At 47.4% G+C, this 22,459-nt stretch overlaps 1 protein-coding gene across 11 annotated transcripts in view; it reads left to right on the top strand.

Moving 5' to 3' along the window:
* Window positions 1-22,459, top strand: part of C8H2orf88 (chromosome 8 C2orf88 homolog) — a 31,085-nt gene continuing 8,626 nt past the window's right edge. For 3 of the 11 annotated variants that reach the window (XR_005829248.1, XR_005829246.1, XR_005829247.1), the window contains exon 1: window positions 18,331-18,715. Coding sequence is in view for 1 of the 11 variants with exons in the window: in XM_040603061.1 (XP_040458995.1) it covers window positions 18,178-18,205; window positions 18,523-18,715 (221 nt within the window). In the remaining 10 variants the exon portion in view is untranslated. Of the gene's footprint in view, window positions 1,632-2,733; window positions 2,815-3,061; window positions 3,258-10,749; window positions 10,883-10,929; window positions 11,203-12,865; window positions 12,941-18,039; window positions 18,135-18,175; window positions 18,206-18,329; window positions 18,716-22,459 lie in introns of those variants that run through there. The other 8 variants (XR_005829250.1, XM_040603064.1, XR_005829245.1 and 5 more) reach the window with 8 other exon arrangements.

Here is a 22,459-nt window from a genome sequence, read left to right on the forward strand (position 1 = left end):
ATTACTACACTGATTGGCTTAATAAGAGATTGCCTTTCTTCTCTCACATCGATGAATCAGGCATTAGCTAGGAGGACCAGAATGTCACTAAATACTTTCCAGAATTGTGCTACGTGATGAATGGTATACATTTATTATCAGAAATAAGGTCTATCAAAATAATAAGAAGCAATTACTTATTTCAGCATGTATTTGGAATTGTATGAAATATGTACTTGTTCTTATAGGAAGAGTGCTGTGCTTAGAAATGCTAATTATTTAGTGACAGGCATATCTTGCACTTTGGGCTAAGATTCGGTGTCAGCTGATATCGATATAAATTAACAATCTAATCTATTAATCATAAATAAAATTAACAGCTCATTGGCCGCACATTGCTATATAGGGTTAAATTTAGTTTGCTCTTTCAGCCATTCAGCACTACTAAAGTGTAATGAAAAAGGGAAAGCTGATAGCCAATGTTGTAGCCCCTACTGTGAGTAGCACCGACCACGCAGGCAGGCATGTTGCAAGGGGCAGGCTGTTATTGTTGCGTTATTTTTACATTATTTTTGCGTTACGGTGTGCTGTGTTTCAGGAAGCCCTTTGAATGGCCTCAAGCTGCGTTAGCCCAGAGTGAGAGAGGACAGCGCAGTAAGTACGAACTCATGGGAACTCTTGACAGCACCAGCAACTACTACTGCGCAGCACAGAATTTAATCTTTATTTTGTAGAGAGAATCTAATCAAGAAGCGTTTTTCAGTGTAATGCTGTCATCCATGCTTGGTAGATTGCAAGAAAAGCACCGCCGTCAGTAGTCCCTCCATACAGCTGGGTACCACATGTGCTCTCTTCAGTTAGATTGGGTAAGAGTCCCCAAATCTCCTAAAATTCAGAGTGAATGTGTGCAGCATTTACAGAGAGGATATTGGTCCTGAAAAATCGCCGTCTTCCTAAGCCAATGCGTTAGAGCCAGTTGTTGGGGTAGAGTTGGGTCTTGGAGAACTGGCATTAACGTGCAGTTCATGCAAGATGGCCATCATGGTTTCTGAACCTCTTTCTTCTGGAAGCAGCGTGTTTGCCATGCACGGTGCATGAATCACAGCAAACCTTTCGCTCAGCCTTTCTCTGCTAGGAAGGCAGCTTCAAAGCATTGGTCACTGGGACCGAAGCGTGCCGGGAGGGATGCTCGTGCTGGGAGGAAGGGCAACAGCACGCTTACTAGAAACGCGGTTGAAGGATCTCCCGACACCAGAAGGGATACCTGCTGTCGGGTTGCAGCAGCCTGGCCAAACTTCTCCTCTTTCCATACAGAAAAAGAAAAATCAGCTGATGGTACAGGGGTGCCTTTCACTTCAGCTTCCTCGCAGCGTGGTGCCTGGGGAGTTTTCCGTTCAGTGTAGAAGGAGACAGCACAAGAACACACGCCACAAGTGCTCCTAAGCCCAGGAGGGCCTTGCAGAGGGGGAGCCTGCAGCTCCCTGGTTCCTGCAATCAGAGGTACCGAGCACGGGAACAGCAGCTCCTCTTCTCCCAGCCCCAGGTTGTGGCCACGGTAAAAACCCATCACTAGTCACCCAGAACGGACAGAGCCTGAAGTGTGTTATTTAAGCTTTAATATGAGGGAAGGTCAGACTTCTTCTCGGGACAAGGTATGTATCCGAGCTTTTCCTGGGGAGCAACTTTCCTCACTTTTTTTCTTCCCCAGAATTCAGATTATTTTCATTTCAGTTCAGACGAGCCTGGTAAGCTTCCTCCACTTTCGTAAAGATATGATTATTTATTTTATTTAATTAATTAGGTTTCTTGAGCTGAATTGTATTTTAATTAGTTTTAAAATGTAAATAAATGTCATTAAATAAACAGTTCAATGTAATAATTTAAAAGTCTCATTGTTGGCTCTCAGGGTTATGTTCTTGGATCTAATTCAGCCATTCTAAGCATCAACAGGCAGTGAATTCATATTTCTGTGCTTACTAATAGCTAGTTCCTTAATATTTATGGGCACCTTGTTGTCACGTTCACGTGGCTACACCCAGAGGTGTAAAGGGGAACATGGCTAAGGGGATGCAAGCTGTGCTTCTGGGATCCCTGCTCCTCCCTTCCCATTCCCTCCTCTGGTTTTCACCAATTTCTTTTGCTTTCCAGTGAAACTGCCATTAAGCCACGTGTCCTATGAAATCCCAGCTTTTCTTTTTTTCTGCCGTTTAATTAATAATCCACCAATTTTGATTGAGGCTGTGACATCAGAGATAACATGCATGTATTTAGCTATACAACCAGGTCCCTCAAGGCTGCTGTAAAATTCATTTTCTTTGCCAAAATCATAGGCACTAGGAAATGGTATAATCCTCAAGAAATCTCAGGAAGCCTGCAAAATAATCTGTCACCTGGAGCTCTGCTAAGGACTGGCTTCAGCGTCAAAGCAGGGCATCAAAAATCCTTTCCAAACGTTAAGGTGCGCATTTACAGTCAGTCTAGGTGTTCTGAATCCTTTATAATGGCAGCATCTCCTGTGGGCTGATCATGTCTTAGGTAAAGAGATTTCTCTTTTTATCATGATAGAATTTCCTTTCTTTCTGTTCCATTATATAGTCTATTGTACTTTTTCTATGAGAAATAGAAAGTGGCAATTTCTTATCTGCCTCCTCTGTTAAAGGTAATTTACTACATTCGTTCTTTTCTATAGCAAATAGCTCTGCTTTTTAAATATTAGTGTTTCAGCCCTGTATCATTTTTGTTTCCCTTCTCTAGGGTTACTCCGTGAGGAGTTTGTTTCTATTAAGATGGAGTAATTGACAATATTCTGCAAACGCCTACAATATTTCAGGCCAGGTAACATTGACTATACAGCTGTAGATAAACTAAAGGTGTCCTACATTTACCCATTCTGCACACCAGTATTTGGAAGTTACAAAAATCACCTGCACGTTGAACAGAAGTTTTTAATTGAGCTATTCACAGTGGCTTTCTCTTTAAAGAATATTTTATTATTTTTTTTAAGTATAATAAACATAAAACCCTGTAAGTTTTGTAATTAGTGCAGTACTTCCTTCTGGCTGACTCTGTTCATTCCTCGCAGCTGAGCAGTTTGCCCTGTACATCCCACTGGAAAGCAGAATGGAAGCCCGATTCCCAAAGCGCTTCCAGCTCAGCGATGCCCACCCCTTGAAAGAACCGCGGCTCTTCAAAGCAACGCGAAATCATCCTGCTGTGGGTGGTGCTGCCTGTTTCCACGAAATGCAAGTTTCTTTCATCTAGAAAGAAGTTTGCACAGGGTAGGTTTGCCTACACAATGTATTACTAAGTTTTTAAAAATCACGCGATGGTTTCCAATACCACACTTGAGTTTACCAGGGTGATAATGGTGATAATTACGATACTAAACGTGGTTATCAGTGACATCCCTCCAAGGTAATTTAACAGCAAATAAGAACCCAAAATTTCTCAAAAGTGAGGCTGTATCAATAGACGGATTTTCTGTACAAGATCTTAGATCTACCTTTCCTCACAAGGTAAAAGAAAAAGCTAACATTATTTTTACTGCTACCCAGGGGCTTAGTATCCACCCAGTGTATACGCCACCACCTATGACACTGCCAGCCGCATAGCTCAGCGTTCAGGAGCTAAGCTCGAATAAATGCGTTTTCCATCTGCTACATGCATGTCTGTAGGAACAGCAGGAGTGTATTTGAAGAATTAAAAAAAATGTTTCAGATCTCAAATAAACAGACTTTGTTCACTTGACTAACACACGGTGACACCTTTGAGAAATTTTCCAAAACGTCTTTTCACGACTGCTGCAGCACTGGGTCTTTGGGGTCTTGATTTTGGGGGTGAAGGGTGTGTGTGGATGCTATTGCGGCACAGAGTTCATCAACACGCCTACGTAAACATTTCTAACACCACGATATCCGCTGGGGTAGGGGCAGAAGGAGCACAAAACCTTGCTTCTAGTTTTCTGCTAGGGAGAAGAAAGAGGCTGTATCAATATCCAAAGAGATGCCAGCATTTTTTGACAAAATTCTTTATTCATGCCTATAATACTGACAGAGTCAAATGCAGAGGTTTTATAGCATGAAATGGCTTTTTTTGCTTCCAAAGGATGAAATAACAGTACTAAATTTGAAGCATAATAAAGACTCAAAGAAGTCACAGTGCTGGTGAAAGAGACCAAATCTTGTGTGCAATTCCATTCTCTAACAAGCCCATACGCAAAACCATGAGTAAATACTAATAAAACCTGGCAAAATGTCACTAAAGACAAAATATTCCAAAGGCAGTGTTAGTGAAATCCTTTGAATTAAAAGATCATATGGGCTTCCACCGGCTGTGTAGATTCAAGCCCCACCCAAGAGAAGGCAATTCTTGACTTTAAATTCCAGTGGCCTTTGCCCTTTTGCGTCAAGCAGGAGCTTCTTCCAAAAATAATTCCCTGAGCACAAACGACCTGTTATAGCACTTATTACTTGGGGTATAGTGTTTGAAGCAGGTGAAGCTTAAATTAAGAACACATATAAAACTTGTAACTTCTAATAATACTGAAGGAATTCTTCTGTATATTGTTGGAAGCTTCAATCTGAGATGATTAACGTGGCTCACAGGCTACTCTTATAAGATGACAGGAGAGATATTTTGCTGCCTTTCCTGAAAGAGCTAGTGTTTCAAAATTATTTCCAAACAAGCACCTTCCAAGCAAGAAATGTTTCTCATTTTTTCCTCACCTTAATATAAAAGGTGATGACCATTCTCTCTTAACTGTGTTGTTATATGAACATCACACACATCATGATGGCAGGATATTGTAACAGTGTGTGTGATATACATGAAATAATATATTAGATTCACTAACACAAGTCATTAATTTATTGTCATTGTCATTTTGTTTGAAATAGAGCACTTGTATTGTAAGTGTGCAGGGAATCTCAGAAGTAAATTCAACAGACCCATCTTCAGTCAAAGTTATTTGTATTTACAGTAGGTTTCTATCTATATTTTAAATCAGTTCTGTCAAAAGGCTTTAGAAAAAAAAAAACAACTTACAAACTCCTTTATCAATTAAAATCATGCCAATAGTAAACTGGGTAGCAAGTTGTTTACAGCCATAAGCAACGTGCAGTGGCCTGGGATCTTTCTTTTGGAGTAGAAAAACATGACTGGCAAAGCTCAGAGGATCGGTTTGGGCAAAGAAGAAAGGTTACTTGGGTTTGAAATCTTAAAACTTGGGTCTTGGCTCTACTGAAATCATTGATAATACTGTCACTTATGCCAATATGAATTTATCACTCCATTATATGAAATCTTGCTCTAAGGAGTGACTACAAAAAAACGAAGGGGCAGTTTTCTTTTTCTGTTCTGAGTCATTTGGGTGACCCGGGGCAAATCATTTTAGTATTATCCCACCCAGCACCAACAGCAGTAGAAGGACTAATTGTTAAACAGAGACCTTACTCTTCCTCTCGATGCAAGCAGCTCTTTGCCTGCCATTGCTGGGCATCCCTGCACCCTGCGAAGCAACGCTACGTTCAGACACCGGAGCGGGCTGCAGGTGAGCTGTCGCATCCCCGCTGTTGCTGCAGCATCCCCGCTGTCACTGCAGCATCCCCGCTGTCGTTGCAGCATCCCTGCTGTCGCTGCAGCATCCCCACTGTCACTGCAGCATCCCCACTGTCGCTGCAGCATCCCCACTGTCACTGCAGCATCCCCACTGTCACTGCAGCATCCCCGCTGTCGTTGCAGCATCCCTGCTGTCGCTGCAGCACAGAGCCGTGCAGCACCACGCAGCTACGCGTGCCCAGCACCAGCTTGGGGCTCTCCGCGCAGCCCGTCACTGCACACACTGATAAGTCTGCGCATCTTCCAAACCTCCCCGCCCGTTCCCCCTCATTGTCCCTTGTTTCTCCACTGTTAAAAAGTAAATATAATTTTCTGCTGGGAGGACAGCGGTGAGAACAGTGTGTACGATGTTCCAAGACGGTGCCCTGACGAGAGCTCCGTAAGCAGCCAGGCAGCCAGGTCATAGACATAAAGCGGTTATTTAATTACCGATAGTATGTGATGCTGTTCGTACATGAGATAGATGAAAATACTCAATATTCTTGTTTGGCTGGAACTATTCATCCTGATTCATCCTCTCTGATCCAGAAGAACTGAGGCTTGAAATGCGTGTCTGTCTGTCTGTGTGCTGTTGACGCTTGCTGAAAAGAATTTGTCTGGCCGTGTGTGTTTGTGAGCTCTTGGCCCAGCCACTGAACAGCTCCTTTAGCTCACTAAATGCAGGCTTGTTTTGGAGCTGAGTGACACAAGTTTTGCTGTGGAAATGGCATGAGTTGTTGGCCTCTCATCACAGAGCCCGCATTTGACTAAATTTTTCCGGCTAGTAAGATGTCATGCCCCATACAAGTAGGACCTTGAACTTCGAGCTGTGTGAGATGAACAATGTTTAATTCAAACATCAAAAAGCAGACTTTGATGTGGGGGCGAGAGGAAGAAAGGAGAGCCAGAAGGAGAGTGACAAGTTATTCCAGTTAGTAGGAGTGAAGTTCCGATATTAAGCTGTAGGGTTGCTGGCAGATCACCGGGGATAGGATGGCCTTCCCGGATCTTTTGTGATCCATTTGTCTCTCAGGGATAATACCGCCTTTCCTCTGTGAGCTGCTTTATCAAAAAGTAACTGTATGACATTATGCCAAAAGTCAGTTCAAGACCTGAGCTATTGGATCATACTAGGTTATTAGCGTACAAAAATACCCCAACCAAATATATATATATATATATATATATTTATGTATATCTGTGCCGTTGTTCCCTTGTCGAAACCTGGGACTACATCCCAAACTGATATGATATGGGATGCCTGATGCTTGTTGACAGATGTGCTCTACAACAGCCAAGGGCTGATCCAGACAGGTTTAATTATCATATACTACCTTACAACATTTTTCTCATGCACATTTCTGCTCAGAGAAAAAAGGCAGCATCGGTTCATACCAGCCAAGTTGTGCTTTTTTGTAAGCCAAAGCTTATTGGAAAATGGATGGAGATTGGAGCTACCACCACTAAACTTCCAGCTATAAATTTTGTAGTTTTGGGGTTGGTTTTTTTGGCAGGCCCCTATAAACTCGCTTTTGCCTTAGAGCCTGTTTATCCTCCAGTCTAAGCCCTATTTGCAGGCCAGTGCTTCGGCATCGCCTCTCCGTGCGCTTTGGCAGTTGTACTTCTGGATGTGCATTTTTGCTCTAGCATCCAACCGTTCCCTGGCTTAGCACAGCAGGCCCTGCCAGTCCCAAACCTACACGTGTCAAAGGTGAGCACTAGATCTCAATTGACACTGACTACTAAAACCTAGCTCCTAATCCTAGTTTTATCCTGTCCCAAAGCTTCCACAAACACTTCACTAGTTCACATCATATACTAGTGGCACACCAGCTCAATTTTTTTTTCAGCTGATCATAAGCTTCAAGGGGTTATTTAGAATCATGCATATTATCAGATCAAATACTTTGAGTCTTTTCAGTCATAAAACCTATTCTATATGCAAGCAAAATTAGCTTTTCTTCAAAGCCCCGCTTTAATGAAATAAGTGTGTAGCAAGCTTATGCTAACTCAGTCTTCCAACTAAAATATTCTTCACACTGCTGTAATTAAGGCAGAAATGGAGATCATAAATTTAACTAGAAATTGGAAAAACTGAGATTTGAAAGCAGAACGTTAGGCTCTATCCTAAAAGAGCCTCTGAAATGTGCCCTCATGCTCCGTTGAATCTCTCAGCGCAGAGTTAACAGTTACACAGACCATCCATAACTGACATTTATTTCACTGGAATTGTTTTGCGATGCTCAAGATGTTTTTTCCCCCCGGGATAAATTACTTGTACCATGTTAAAAGTGAACGTTTCCTCCTGAAATCAAATTGCAAAGTCAAAGGTATTGGGGTCTGTGTATACCATGAATGGCATCCATCTTCTTATTTTCTTTTTTGCCGTTATGTAGTTATATATACGCTATTTCTCTTTACGACCTCCAAAAAACGTTTATTGCACCTTGCTGTTTGGTCTATGCACTGTTATAAATTTCACTGTGTACAAGAGTCCTGATTTTAAGATTATGCAGCTGAAAACCTCTTCATACAGTGGAAAAGATATCTAATATTGGATAGTAGCTCAGATAAGATAATTAGATCATCTAGGTATTGGATAATGTCTGTAGGTATCAAAATATTTATTACGTGCTGCAATCACGATGACAGTTCTTTGTCAGCGGATTAGACTCTTCTGAAAAATAATTTCAAATTTATCTTCTCATTTCGGTGACAGCTGAAGTAATTTTGTGCCTTTATAAAGGAATTTATTCAACATTTGTGCTGCAAAAGGTGATGTCGGTGTATGAGAGAAAGCACCTAGGGTTTGATTGCAGCCAGCCAGGCAGTTTCGGGAAAGGAAAGTCTTCAGCAGCAACAGCTCCGATCCAGTCACCCGTAAATCTCCCCGAGGGATGCGTATCCCCCGCACCCCACTCTTTCAGTCCCCTGTCCTTGCCCTAATGTAGCCTCTGAGGGAGTTTCTACCCCAGCTTCTTTTTAAGGCATCTTCTGGCTCATTTCCCATTTGGAAACCCATTTGCCCTGGGCTCAGAGGGAGCCGGTCTCTCTGCCCACCGCATCAGTGCACTGACCGGCTCAGCCTGCACCGTGGGGTGGGGGTGCGGTGGTCCCCCCGCCCCGCTGAGCAACAAACGACACAAAAGGCATCCTCTAAAGGGAGGGGGATGCATGCCTGCCCTCGAGGAGAACCGAGAGAAATGGGCCAGGCTCTTAAAATAGCCAGAGACATTGCAGCTGCTCCCGTGGCAGCAAGAGCCGGCCCTTTCACAGGTCTGCGTGCCTGAATTTCTCAAGGTTGAGAAGCTGATGTGGGCAAAGGTGCTTTGGGGAGTTACTACAAGTACCAGGAAAAACTTTCCATTTCATACCTACTAAATGCCTGTAGGCTTGTCCATGAAAACACATGACGAGCATGTTTCAGGGAACACAGTAGTTCTTAGGGGCAGGGTGATGTACTCTGTACACAGCTGGGACGAAATCATATGGTGGGTTGGCCCCAGCCAACAGCCAGGCACCCACCTGGCTGCTCACACCCTGCCACCTCCTGATGGAGCCGGAGGAGGCAGAGGGAAGGTGAGAAGCCCGGTGGGTGCAGATGGAGATGGCTCACCAGGTGAAGCCAAAGCCAGGTGTGCAAGCGGGGCAGAGGAGCAGTTTCTTCACGGCTCCCTGCCAGCGGGCAGGTGTTTGGCTGCTCCCTGGAAAGGCAGCCTTCAGCACGCACAACCAACCACTGCCTGGGAAGACAAAACACCACAAACACGGAGGTCCCCCCCTCCCTCCTCCTTTCCCTGAGCTTGTCTTGCTGAGCACATCGTAGGGCACAGGACACCTCCTTGGGCAGCTCGGGGCAGCTCTCCTGCTCCTGTCCCTCCAGTGGAAGGAGGTTTTCAGCTGCATAATCTTATTATCAGGACTCTTGTACACAGTGAAATTTGTGACAGTTCATAGACCAAACAGCAAAGTGCAATAAACATTTTTTGGAGGTCATAAGTAGAAATGCTATATATAACCACGTAACGGCAAAGAAGAAAATAAGAAGATGGATGTCATTCATGGTATACACAGACCCCAATACCCTTGTCTTTGCAATTTGATTTCAGGAGGAAACATTAACTTTTAATCCTGGGGGAAAACAGGACATCTTGAGCATCGCAGAACAATTCCATTGAATGCCTTCTCCGCGGGGGCACAGTGGGAAGGAGAGAAAGTCTTGGCACTGTGCGAGCACCGCTTGGCGACAGCCAGGATACTGGTGAGTCATCAGCACCATCCCAGCCCCAAATCCCAACCGCAGCACTCCACGGGCTGCCGTGGAGGAGTTAACTCCATCCCCACCCAACCCAGGGCAAATACAAAGCCTGTTACTCCTGTTTCATAATTTTTAGCCTTCTTCAGTTGTTGCTGGTAATGATGTTGATGCCGATGTGAAAACATGAAGGTACAGCTGTGGGTACAACATGCCCCTGGAACACATTCCCTCTCCACGTTCCATACATTAATGTCCCCAGATGTTGCAAGGCGGGGGAGAGAAAGGTCTCACCGTGTCCCTGCTCTGCTGATCCCCAGCTTCATGTGCAGTGATGTGTGTCTTCATCTCTGCTGCGAAGCAATTTCCTACTTAATGTTTTATTTTCGTACCTTTTTGGAATGGGAATCCTGAGAGGGATTTTTATTTTGGAGAAGGAAATGTTACAGGAAGATTAGGTCCTTAAATTCCCCTTATTTCTCTGCATTATTTCCCCTTGTGCGGTGATATTTGTAAAGCTACTCTTTTGTTGCTGTCCTCAGGGTTCTTAGTTTTTGGTGTGCCAGTGACCATGTTCAAGATGGTTTTTGCTTTTTTGCAGATAATATTTGACTATTAGGAAGGTATAATTTTAATGTAGAAAGAAGATGGCATTGCTTGCAGCCTCGTGTCACAGGGAAGCCTGATGTGTCCTACTGCAGTGCACATCCCAAAGTTTGAGTTTATTCTAGGAGAGATCTAAATGTAAAGGATTTACCCACTTTCTGGCTGGCTGGCTTCTCAGCTGACTCTAATTCTAGTGGGTGGCTTTTCAGTTGAAAATCTCTTTTGATCCTCTTTGCAATATTCTAATGCCCCATGTTTGCTTAATCCCCTCGCTGTGCTGCTGCCTGGTGTTTTCAGGACTGCGCTTGGCATGTCCTCCCGTGCTTCATGTTTTAGTGCCGTCAGATATTGATTAAAAAAAAAAGAAAAAGAAGAAGAAAGAAAAGAAGACTCGCATATATATTAGGGATATTTATCTGGCTGGTGTACTGCCTTTTTAGCAAAAATGTAAGTAATATTTAGTATCTTCTGTTTTCCCTGTTTATGTTTTCTAGTGGTGCACATGGAGTAAGGATGGTGTCCGCTCACAGGGAGGTGCCTGGCTGCACAGAGGCTGACAGCGTCTGTTCAGATTCGCTGCTGACCCTCTGCCAAACACGGTCTCCAGTTCCATATACAGCCTGAAGCAAAAGGTCCACCTGCCTCTTGCCCCAGAGCTCCTGGGAAGGATGTCTTGGTGCTTCTCCTTCGTGCTGAACGTGCAGTGCTGCTTTGGTGATTTGGCTCAGCTCCTGCAGGCGCCACGGAAGGAGCCACCTCTTAGAAAGGTTACTTAAAAAAAGCCCTTGTCATCACCATGGCACCAAGATGAGCCGTAGGCTTGGCTGAGGGCAGTGCTCGGAACACAGCTTAGTCCTCTCCTAGCACAGAGCCCGGGTCAGGGCACGCCGCCAGCGAGCCCCCGCTAGCTGCAACGATCCACCTCTTCCCGCTGGGAGAAATTCCACTGTTCTGGAAAACTGTCATCTCAAATGAGAATTCATACTCAGAACTGGGTTTAAAGATTTCTCGGCTGCTTCTGGATTCCTCAGGTGTCTTTGCTCACTGTTTACTCAAAGAGAGTGACTGCACAGCCCTTGGGGAGCGGGGGCAGCCCAGCGAGCCACAGCGAGCCTGCTGCTCGCTGTTGTAGGGACACAACCTGAGAAGCCCCAACAGCATTAAGAGAGCATTAGGGCTTTTGTAATAATCTTCAGGCTTTGGAGCAACCTGGGAGAATCTCGCACGGTGCAACTAATTCCTGTCAGTCACCAAATGCTTACAAAAGTCTTGAATTTTTAGTATTTTGGGGTTTTAGCTTAAAAAACATTTTTATCCTAGTCACACCTCTAGAGCTAGTGGCCCATATAAAATGAGGCTTTATGTTGCAAAAGCATCTCGGTTTTTTGAAGGAAGGAAGGATACCTTACATCTGGTGTGACTAATAATCCAAACGTTGATTAATCCCATTCTTCCTCTTACAGCTATAATGTTCTGTATGGTGTCCTCCTCTGGCCCCAAAGTTTATTCCCTCGATGTCCTTATGCCAGACTCTGATCCCAGTTTTACCTTGCTATATGTAGGCTATGGTGAAAGTGTCTTCTTGTATCGTAGCAGCGCTACAAAAGCTGTAACCTGTGTTAGATAGCTATGTTTTTAAGTATTAATATTCACCCTGTTTCATTAATGTTTCTTGATAAATCTGCTAAACAAATGTGTAAGACGGGAGAGGTACAAAAATGATGAAGGATGGAATAAAGGTGATTTATCACAAACAGGTGCCAGGTTTGTGCTAAAAAGCAGAAACAGGGAAAGCATTTCAGGCCTTTTCTTGCAGATGACAAAGGACAGAAGTTTCCATGGGCTTTCTCTGACCAAATGCTTCCTTGTAAACTGTTTTGTCTGTTCTACAAAATACCCAGCGTATTTTCTTAATGGGTCCTTTTTAACACTATTTCAATGAGATGCAGTATGAGGTAATTTCTCGAAAATATCACAGGTTTTATCAAACAACCAGGATCCACTTTGTGAATTAACTTTTGTTTCAAAGATTCCTAAAACTGCCCAAATAGACTTCTGCTATAAACTTGCTATTAATTTCTTGGTTAATGGCTAACACACATTGAAACAAAGGCATCCAACTATTGCATTCAGTTGGCTAAACATTTGTGCTGTATAGAAAGGTGTAATTTATTTTATAACCCCTCTTCTGGTTTCTTCTTTTTTATTACAGATAAGTAGAGTTGTTCTGTGGGAGAAAAGAATTCACACCCACACATTGCATCTCATTTTATTTGGGCAGTGTGCCTTTACAGCGTCATGTATTGTCGCAATTCTCTTTTTAGACATCACTTGTAAGCATCTAGACAAGTTCTAAGCAAATAATGTTATTTCTTCACAGAAACTTTTGCAAATCTGGTGGCTTAAGTAGTTCCAAATGTCTCTGTGCAGGTGTCGGTGACTGGATGAAACAAACTACTGCAGCCCAGCCCCTACCCACCGAAATGCTGCAGCACGCACTGAAGGGTAAGTACATGAGTAAAACTGAGCACGTGCTTCAAGTTCTACTGCTAAACAGGGCATTTCCCCCATTTTTTGGAAAAAAACAGGTCTTTCCCCAAATATCTCACTGTGATCATGATGAAGACTGATGATAACCGTCAGCTATTCTCACCTAGTGCAGGGGGTTCATTGATGTGTACGAAATTCAGGGAATATACTGACAGTTCGTGTTGTTTTTCTCCTTTGAGCTATAGCAGTTTATGCACCTTAAAAAAAAAAAAAAAAAAAAAAAGAAAAGAAAACCCATATCCATAGCAATGGGTTAAACATTATATTTTAAAAGTTCAGAATACCTTCATGCAAGAAAGTGGAATTAGGATTTTATATTTCAAATTTTTATTCTTTTCTATTCTAAACTTAAAAAATATCGAACCCTCTTTTGAGAGCAGGAGGATCAAAAATAATCATGATCTGGAAATCGATGTTGTGCCCCAAGGTTCAGAGCAAACATGCAATCACCACTGTCATGTACTTTTGGTAGCAACGGAGCTGAAAACTAGGGCAGCACTGAGTGATTTCTGTGGCGTATGCTTGGGCATACCCTAATTATACTTGCATTACTTTTAATCAACGTGGTTGCAAACATCAAGGAAACATTTTCAGAAAAGATGAGCTCTGAGAAAAGGCTTTGGTAAATCTGAGCTGTGTGCAGAATGCAAGAGCAGTCTATAACGAAACAGGAGTTAGGTAAAGAAGAATCTATAGCTGAGGAGAGGAACATCTTTCCCATCAACGAAACACTTTATTTACAAAGTGTTTACTTAGCCTATAGAGCTGTTTGTTGTAGTGAAGCAGACTTCCTTTGCATCATGGGTTTGATATTAAAATTCTACCAAAGTACCTTGTTGCAAGGCAGTCAGAGCACACCACGTAAAAATTTCAGGCGTTTGGATTATTAGGAGATTTTAGTCAATGAAAAAACTTTGGGGGTTTTTAGCTCTTCAGGCTGTATACTGATATCCTAATAGAGGTACAACTGGTGAGTAGGGACTGAGTTGGCGGCTGGGTTTGGACAGGTCCAGCACGCCTCCATGGTGCTTGAGAGCCCTTTTTGAACGCCACATCCCATGTCAATGGGTTCTTAAATTAACTTCAGCCTTGCTTGGGAAAAATAATTCTTTTTTCTTGCTTTCTGAAAGAAAGTCAGGGAGAATCTGACCTGGCATTTGTCAGCGTGCGGGACCACCTGGGCAGCACCTAGTCCAAACCAGAGCTGCTCACTGCCCACCCAGCCAAGCACCCAGCACCGCTCAGAACGTGAGGAAGAAGCTCTGGGGTTATTGTACATTGGGTGCAGGTGAAAAGGGAGAGAGCTGAGATATTGCCCAGCAGAAGGGGATGCAAGTAGTACAGAAATGAGCATAGGATAGCGCGGGTTTACGGGACACAGAGGAGGAGCTGAAGACTTGGAGGGGGAGAGGTTTGTGGATGTGGAGGAGCCGTGGAGGGTGGCAGGTGGAAGGATGAGGGCAGGAACTGTCCAATCGTATCAGAGGGAGGGAGAAACCAGATTTCATTTATCCAGTTACCCCGGGACAAACTCATTAAAAGTTTGCCTTCTGGTACAGAGGCTGGTATGTGACAAATTTTACACCAAAAGTAGTAGCTGAGCAATTTCTTACTGAAATTCCTCTGAAACACCAGCACTGCTATCACCCAGCCCGGCAGCCGGGTACCGTTCCAGCAGTGCCAATACTGGCCTTATCCGGTAATTTCCATGGCTCAGTTTGCACCATTTTCCTCCTGCTGTAAATGTATTTATGCTGCATGCACCTTGTTATCGGGAAGGGCTTGTACCGCTCAGGGGACATCCCAGCAATTTTTCCCCACTGAGGTGAACACGTGCAACCCGAGCAGGGCATGCCAAGCATTTACAGGGCTTGGACTTTATTATAAGAAGATCTAACAAACTCTGATAAGTAAATAACTAGTAAAACCAGCTAATGAAATACATACCAGATCTTTTGGAACAAAAACATCAAACGTGGTTCAAAACAATGTCTTCCATGTGGAGAGTTCCTTCCTTACCCGTATAGGAAAGTGTTTTCAGTTGCTCCAGCTGGGGAGAGGGGTGAAAGAGGCAGCATGAGCTGGGAAACTGAGTCCCAGGAAAGGCTTTGGTGCCTGTGTCCTCCCAAACCAGTCCATGCACGGCACGGGCTCCTGTGCCCTGGCAGGGCGTAGGGTACCCTAGGAACCCCGCAGCCCCTTCTCTAGGCAACTGCTGCACCTCGGAGGCCTCCGTGCTGGGGCTGGGCTACCTCAGATTTGGGCACCATGGTTTTCAGCAGCACAGCACCTGTGTCTGGCCCCAGCCTTTTACCCTGAAATGCTTTATGAGCTAAATATTTCATCGACTGCCTGGTCTGTGCCTGGTGGTAATCATTTCAAATGGATGTTCTGCATTTAAAAAGACTGACGGCTCTGCTTGAGCCAAACAGCATAAGCTGTCTTGCATACTCCACAGCTAATAAAATATTAAATACATTTTGGCACCCAGAAATAAATACCAGCTCGAAATTCCCATCACATGTATCTCCTCCTTCTTAACTCCCCATCATCCCCCCTTGCTTTACATTGAAGTGCTGCTGCTCAGACTAAACGGTTTGTTGTCGGATGTGAGACGGGGAGGCGAGTGCTGCACACGTGCCCTGCGGTTATTATCCGCTGGGACATAACAGAGCGATCAAATCGGGTGCTGGTGATGTGCCGTGCAGAGCAGGGCAGCCTGTGAAATGTCTGCCCCGCGTCTCAAAGCTGCTTGGTGGGAACTACACTCGCTTCAAAGCTGAAGTTGGAAGTGGAGCCTTGTGTTAGAAACCAGGTTAGACTAAAAAAGAGCATGGTAGCCATAAACCGCTATGAAGATATTAATAACTTAGGAAGTTCGTATTAAAAACTGTTTCAATACAGTTTAAAAATCACAGTTGTAATAATACCACTGTGTTAATGCAAGGTAATGGTGCCTTTCCAGTACGCCGCCTTGTTTTCACTCTCAGGGCTATGATGTCATTTGATTTGCTCCCCCAGCCACCCAGAGGCAGACTAAAACAGTAAGAAAAACATCTGATTAAAATCTACCCAGGTCAGCGGGCCCTCGGTCAAAGCTTCTTGAAATCAAAGGGTAATAGTGCCGCTGGCCTGAAACAGGCTTTGGGTCAGCTCGAAAGCAGGCTCCTGGGAACACCTGCATGCACATGCTTAGCTCCCGAGGGGTTTACTCCTCGCTGGGGCACACACCCCTGAAAAATAGCCCGTGTGAGGACCCAGAGCTGATGCTGGTACCTGAGGTTGCCCTGGGAACTGCGGCTGGCAGGAGGCCAGCGGTAAGGGTCGAGCTTTGCACCCTCCTTGCACCCCAGCCCCAGAAACTCTCCCTTCCGTCCCTAAGGGCAGCGCGGTTCCTGTCGGAGCTGGATGAAACGACACGGCAAAGGCAAACTCCATGCACAGCACTTGTCAGCCGAATGCTTTCTCCGGGCCCCAAAGGAAATAATTAGTAAAATAAGTTGGTTGTTTTTTTTTTATTATTCACGGATGGACTGTTTGCAGGTGATGAGTGTCATATTGCACGGTGCTGTCAAGCGGTCGCGATAGCCGTAAGCAGCGAGCCTTCCCTGTAACGTCCCGCTGGTGGCATGTGAGGGTGTAGGGCGCCTGCCCTCCCTGCCCTGGGCTGGTGGGCTAGGGAGGGGGGCTGGGGGTGCCGGCCATGGGGCCAGCAGCAGGGACCGGGGGGCTGTGGGGTGCTTTCCCGTGCCTCTGCTCTCCCGGTCCCCCACGGCCCCGCCTGGGCTTGGTCACAGCCATGCAACGGGCTAAATGTGACCCAGCAGCTACGTTTATAATAACAATTTTCTTGACTTATATTACCAACGTAGTGTTTTCTTTGGCTTTGATAACGCAATAAATGCCTTGGCTGGCAGATGCCTAGCTGGAAATAGGTTAGAGACCTACTCAACGATAGAACCGTTGCCTCAGCGCGTAGGAAGGTTTGTCCATGGGCCAGCACAGGTGTCTGAAGAGCGTGCGGCCGCCGTCGAAGGGCAGGGTTTTGGAATCACAGACCCACAGCCTGGCTGGGTTGGAAGGGACCTTACAGACAGCCAGTCCCAACCCCCTGCCCTGGGCAGGGCCACCAAAACTAGGCAAATGGCTTATCTCAATTCTAAGTAATTCTAATTTAAGTAAGAACATGTCTGGATGATCATGGGCAAGAGCTAAATTTCCTATTCCAGGTTAAACCCGCTCAAGCCCCACCGAGGGGGCTGGCACGGGCAGAGCTCACGGACCCCTGGCTACGGGCAGCACCGGCTCCTTCCCGAGCCGCACATGGAGCTACAGCGGGTGTCAAACAGCGCATCGAACCACAGCCTGGCAGGTGGGAAGGGACCTCCCAGACCATCCAGTCCCAACCCCTGCCCTGGGCAGGGCCACCTGCCACCAGAGCAGGCTGCTCCCAGCCCACCTTGAACACCTTGACCCCCTGGGCACGTGCTGTGCTACCTGTGGTGGCCGTGGGCCAGCGCTCCCCCAGAGCAAGGACACTTCACCCAGCATGGGATGTCTGCTCACGGCCTCGCTGGGGAAGTATTTTTCGTTTTGTAGCATCGCCTTTTTTTTGGAAAAATTAAGAGTATAATTTTCATTTGCTCAGCTCCTTCGTTCAGGAAGCTTTCTGTTCGGGTGGGAGTGTATGTTAAAAAGCTTTGGTGTAATTAGTATTTTTCTGTAGCTGCACAGCTCATTCAGGCCTCGCCCCAGCTGTCCTGTACTTTAATATTCACCAGTAATTAACATTAATATTCACTGGTAATTAACACCCGCTGGCTGACGGGTGGCTCCGTGTCTCGGCGTGGGCTGGGCCCAACGCACCATCCCCACCCCCGGAGCTTTTGACAGGCTAATTCCCCCCTCCCGACCCCCGACCCCCCCACTTAGACCCCAAGGGGATGCGTTGATCCCTCCCGTTTTTTCCCGTTTCTGTTTGCATTTTAAAGCGCTGCGGTCCGGCGGGGGCGGGGCGCTGCAAGAGGGGGCGGGGCCAGGTGGGGGCGGGGCCAGGGCGCTGTCGGGGGCGGGGTCAGAGCCGCGCCCCGCCCCGTAGCCCCAGCGCTGCCGCCCCGGCGGTGCCGCGGGGAGCGCCCGGCGGAGCGGTGTGAGTGGGGGAGGAGATGATGGTGCTGATGTGGCTGGTGATGATGATGATGATGATGATGATGATGATGGGTGGGGGCCCCTCCCCGACCGCTACCTGTGCGAGCACGGCGGGGCCGGTGCTGCCCGCTCCCCAGCGGGGCGGGGCGGGGTGGGGCGGCGGTGCCGGCTGGGGGGGCGCTCGGTGGCGGAGCCGCGGGGGCGGGGGGTGCCGGTGCCGGTGCCGCGGGCGGAGGCTGGGCGTTGGCCGGCGGGAGCGGCCGGCCCTGCCCGTGGGGGGGCGCGGGGGCCGCTGGCGGGCCGGTGTCCCGGTGTCCCGGCGTCCCGGTGTCCCCGTGTCCCGGGGCGCTGGCTCGTCGCGCCTCGCCACCCTTCTGGTTCACTGACAGGACTCTGGAGGACCGCCCGGCCCGGTCTCGGCGCCGGTGGGACGAGGGCCCGATCCTGGAGGCACCTCTGGAGGAAGGGGCAGCCCTCCGCGCCCTGCCCGCCGGCGGAAGCCGCTGCTCGGTGGCCGGGGGCGCGCCGGTGGCGCCGCATCTGCAACATGCGCTTCCCGCTTCAGCCTCCCCCGCCGCGCCGGTAAGGTCCCTGCCGGCATCCCACCTTCCGTAGGGCCTCCGGGGGGCGGGTAGCCTGGTGCTGGTGTCGTGGGAGGGGTGGGCCGTGTCCCACGGGTGAGCCGTGGGGCCAGCGGCGGCCGCGGGCGGGACCGACCCCCAGCACGGCAGGAGGGGTGGGCTGTCGGGCGGGCTGTCGGGCGGGCTGCTTGGCCTTCGGGTGGGGTCCTCCAGCACCCGCGGTGGTGCCTCGCGCCTTCTGCCAGCTCGCAGCGGTGTTGCTGGGACCCAAGTCCTCCAAACTGGGCACAAGGGAGGTGCCGCTCCAGTTGGGCATTGCCCGGGAATTGGCAGTGCCGTGCCAAGCCAGGCGAGTGATGCAGGGCACAAAGGGAAGCGGCGCGGGGGCTTCTGTCGGCCGCCATCCCACTGCGGGGAGGCCGTGGCACAGCTGGGTTCGCTGGCCGAGGTGGGCTGGGGGGTCTCGGCTGCCCCCGCTGTGCCCCGATGCCTCTTGCAAGCCTTAGCTCCAGCCCAAACGGGGCAGGGTACCTTGACCTGGCACACCATTAAGTGCAGGTTCAGTAGGGCAAGATCAGCCACGGCAAAAATCATGAAACATTTAGAAATGTGCTTTCTCATAGGTCGAGAAGTAGGAGTCCGAATTAGTTTCTAAATATAGCAATTTTTTACAAAAGAAGGAAGAATACAGGGATTTATACAAGTCTTAACAAAGTGGCATTTTTAACCTTCAGGTACACATAAATTAGTTTTTCTTCTGAACATTGCGTTCTACCAAGAAAATTATTTAACATCCCTTTGGTGCATACAAGTTGCAGGAGGGGTTGTGTGGAGCCTGGCACTGCTGGTGGCTCCAGGGGTGAGGTGGCTTCATGGCAGGGCGCTGGGGCAGAGCGGGCAGTGCCACCAGGCTGCGCAGGGCTCTACAACCCGGCCTGCCTGCTGGCCACCACGCTTCGCGCGCATGAGGGCGGCAGCTCCCGTACAAGTCGAAGCTGGCATGTTGGGAGTGATCGGATTCAGGAAAACAAATACTGGGGGAGAGCTGTGAGACAGAACGGTGCTTAAAGCTGACGTAGTGCTTCGCTGCAGCTCTGGGCGGCTTCTGTACCACTGGAGCATCTGCTCGTTAACTCCTCACATCGTTCCCTTACTCCTTGGCTGATTTCTGCCAATTGTTAGTAATGTAGTTGTGATTTTAAAATGTGGGGCCGTGTTTTCCTGCATGTCCCTGTGTGAGGCATGGAAAAAATAGGTCTTCTGTTGCATTTCTAATTCTGCTTCCCAGTTTTACAATCAGCTTCTGGATAGGGAGATTAAAAAATAAAATGAGTTTGTGTGATGCTTTTCTTGTACCCTCCTCTGGTTGATCTTGGGCAGGTCCTGGCCATCTCCTTCCCGCTGACTTTCATGTGCGTTAATCCAGTGGGGGCCTTTGCCTTCATAAGAGCATCACAGAGCGAGCCAGCGTACCTCATTCATGCCGTATGATCTGTGGCTCCATGTGCTCGTAGCTCAATCTTGTGACAGATACTACAATAAAACACGACCCTGACAGACAGAGATATTGATCCGCTGTTTTACCTGCTGCTGCTCATCAGTTCTTGCTGGCAGCATCCCCAGGCTGAGCAGCAGCTGGGGATAACGGCAGGAGGGGCTTTCTCGCTTGTACAGATTTGTGCATCCCTGCTCGTTGTCTGCAGCGGTCTGTCTGTGGCTGGCGCTTGTAGAAGACGGGAATGTACCTTTGTAAACAAGGCTAGGTCCTAAGCTTTAGCATAGTATAAGTAGCTTGATGTTTTGAAGTGCTCCTGAAGGTGGGCTGTTAATAGCTGGGCTGTGACTCCACAGCTGACTTGCTGGGATGGAAGCTTTGTGGTGTATGTGGGGAAAGAGCAGTTTCCGCTCTCGTTCGTTCAAAACTGTCACAGCATTGTAATAAACCAGCAGGCTGCTTCCCCTGGACCCAGTGCCCTGCCTTACAGCAGCCCGGCCTCGGGGTGGGACCTGGCAGTGTCTCTGACACCCTTTGGTGGTATGCCTTGCGTTGTCCTCTGCTGTGGGGAAAATATTTGTGCGGATCATCAGGCTACAGATCTGCAGCTAATACACCTGGAGGGCTGGGCTGATGATTGCTGGAACTGTGGGCTTTGCTGCAAGATGTGTTGAACCCCTGTCTTTCCATCTTACACAAGGCAAGGAAACAGCTGTGCATGTACTAAAAGCTTTGTATCTGTTTCTTAACATTTTGTTTCTGTTCACTCACCAATTTTGAGCATTATTTTGTATTTGGGTTCTTAGAGAGTTTCAGATCACCTCTATGACCGTTAGCTTTTCCTTCCGCTCAGCCAAGGCATTCCTCTGCGATTTCTGTAGTTGGGTTCCTTAAATCCCGGCTAAACCTCTTGCAGATGGAGTTTCTGAGAGGCTGGGTATCTTCTTCATGCCCTTTCTTCTACAGCCTTGCTTTAAGGCCTCGCTTGCTAAGGCAATCCATTGGCCCACTCTTACTTATCTAGAAAACAGGCTTTCATCGACAGTAGACATCCCGCTCTCGTCTGTGTGAGAGTACGTTAACATTCTCCCTTGTCCCCGGTGTGGCAAAACGTCTGTACTGATAAATGCCTGCTTACTTGTACTCCGAGGCATCGGGGGAAAAAACCACCAGGCATTGAAAATCCAAGCAGAATTAACATATTGTACGTATTTCTGTCCAGATTTGGAGAAAATAGAAGGATGTACAGTTGCTTAGACAAGCAGCAAAGTTAAAACAAGAGCAGAACCTGTAAGAAGGGTTCAGCATCCTCTTGCCTTCAGGCTGCCCTCCAAGCTGCGTGCAGCTCTGCTCAGCAAACCGCCGTACTGGGAGGAGGAGGGAGGGTTTCGGGACAGGCTGACTGGGTGCAGTTTTGCTTTCATGAAATTAGCTACCAAGCACACCGTGTTCTTTACTTTTAACCAGACTTTTTTTCCTGAATGAAAACTAAGCTTAGAGCTGCTGAGGGCTGTGCCTGTCGGCACAGCTGTTTTCTGAACCATTGGTATTTTTACCTTGCTGTGCTTCACCTTTGCTTGCTACATCGACTGTCCTCGTACTGAAAAGCCTTTCACAGTAAACTAGAGGTCATGCTCCATTCCGGGAAGTGTGTGGTTTCCCCATTCAGTTACAAGCTGGGTTGGAAGCCTGCAAAAGTTTTATCCGTTCTGGCCGTTGGGAGGGAGGGGGGAACACAAACCTTTGAAATTCCAGCTGTAGCCTGAAGGAGAGAACCGGGAGACTTTCACTTCCGCGCTAATCCTGCACGGCAGTGGTTTGCGGTTCCTGCATCCAGCCTTTTCCAATCTGCAGCTCTGATCTCTCCTTGGCAGTAAGCAACAGGAGAGGGAGAGGACGGCCCTGAGAGGAACAACAAGGGCTCCAGCTCTGCTCTTCGTGGCCCAAGTTGTTTTGGGGTGTTGAGGTGTTGCAGTGATTGCCTGAGGTAGCTGAGATCTTGGGAATCATGCTCGTCTTAAATAACTCTAGCTTTCTAAAACTTCCATTTCCTATGATTAGAAGTAGTCTTTTATTATCAGCGTTGCTACAGTTGGCCTACTCTGTAGGATTTGCAGAAAGACATGTTTAGGGAGAGGCAGAAATGAAAACTGGTGGCAGAAATGAAAACCGTGAGTGCCCCTGCCTGGGGCTGCTCTGCACAGGGAGCCTCGAGCCCGGCAGCGATGAGGTGCTGCGTGTTGAGTGAGC

The sequence above is a fragment of the Falco naumanni genome, chromosome 8, assembly GCF_017639655.2.
Source record: "Falco naumanni isolate bFalNau1 chromosome 8, bFalNau1.pat, whole genome shotgun sequence".
NCBI lineage: Eukaryota > Metazoa > Chordata > Aves > Falconiformes > Falconidae > Falco > Falco naumanni.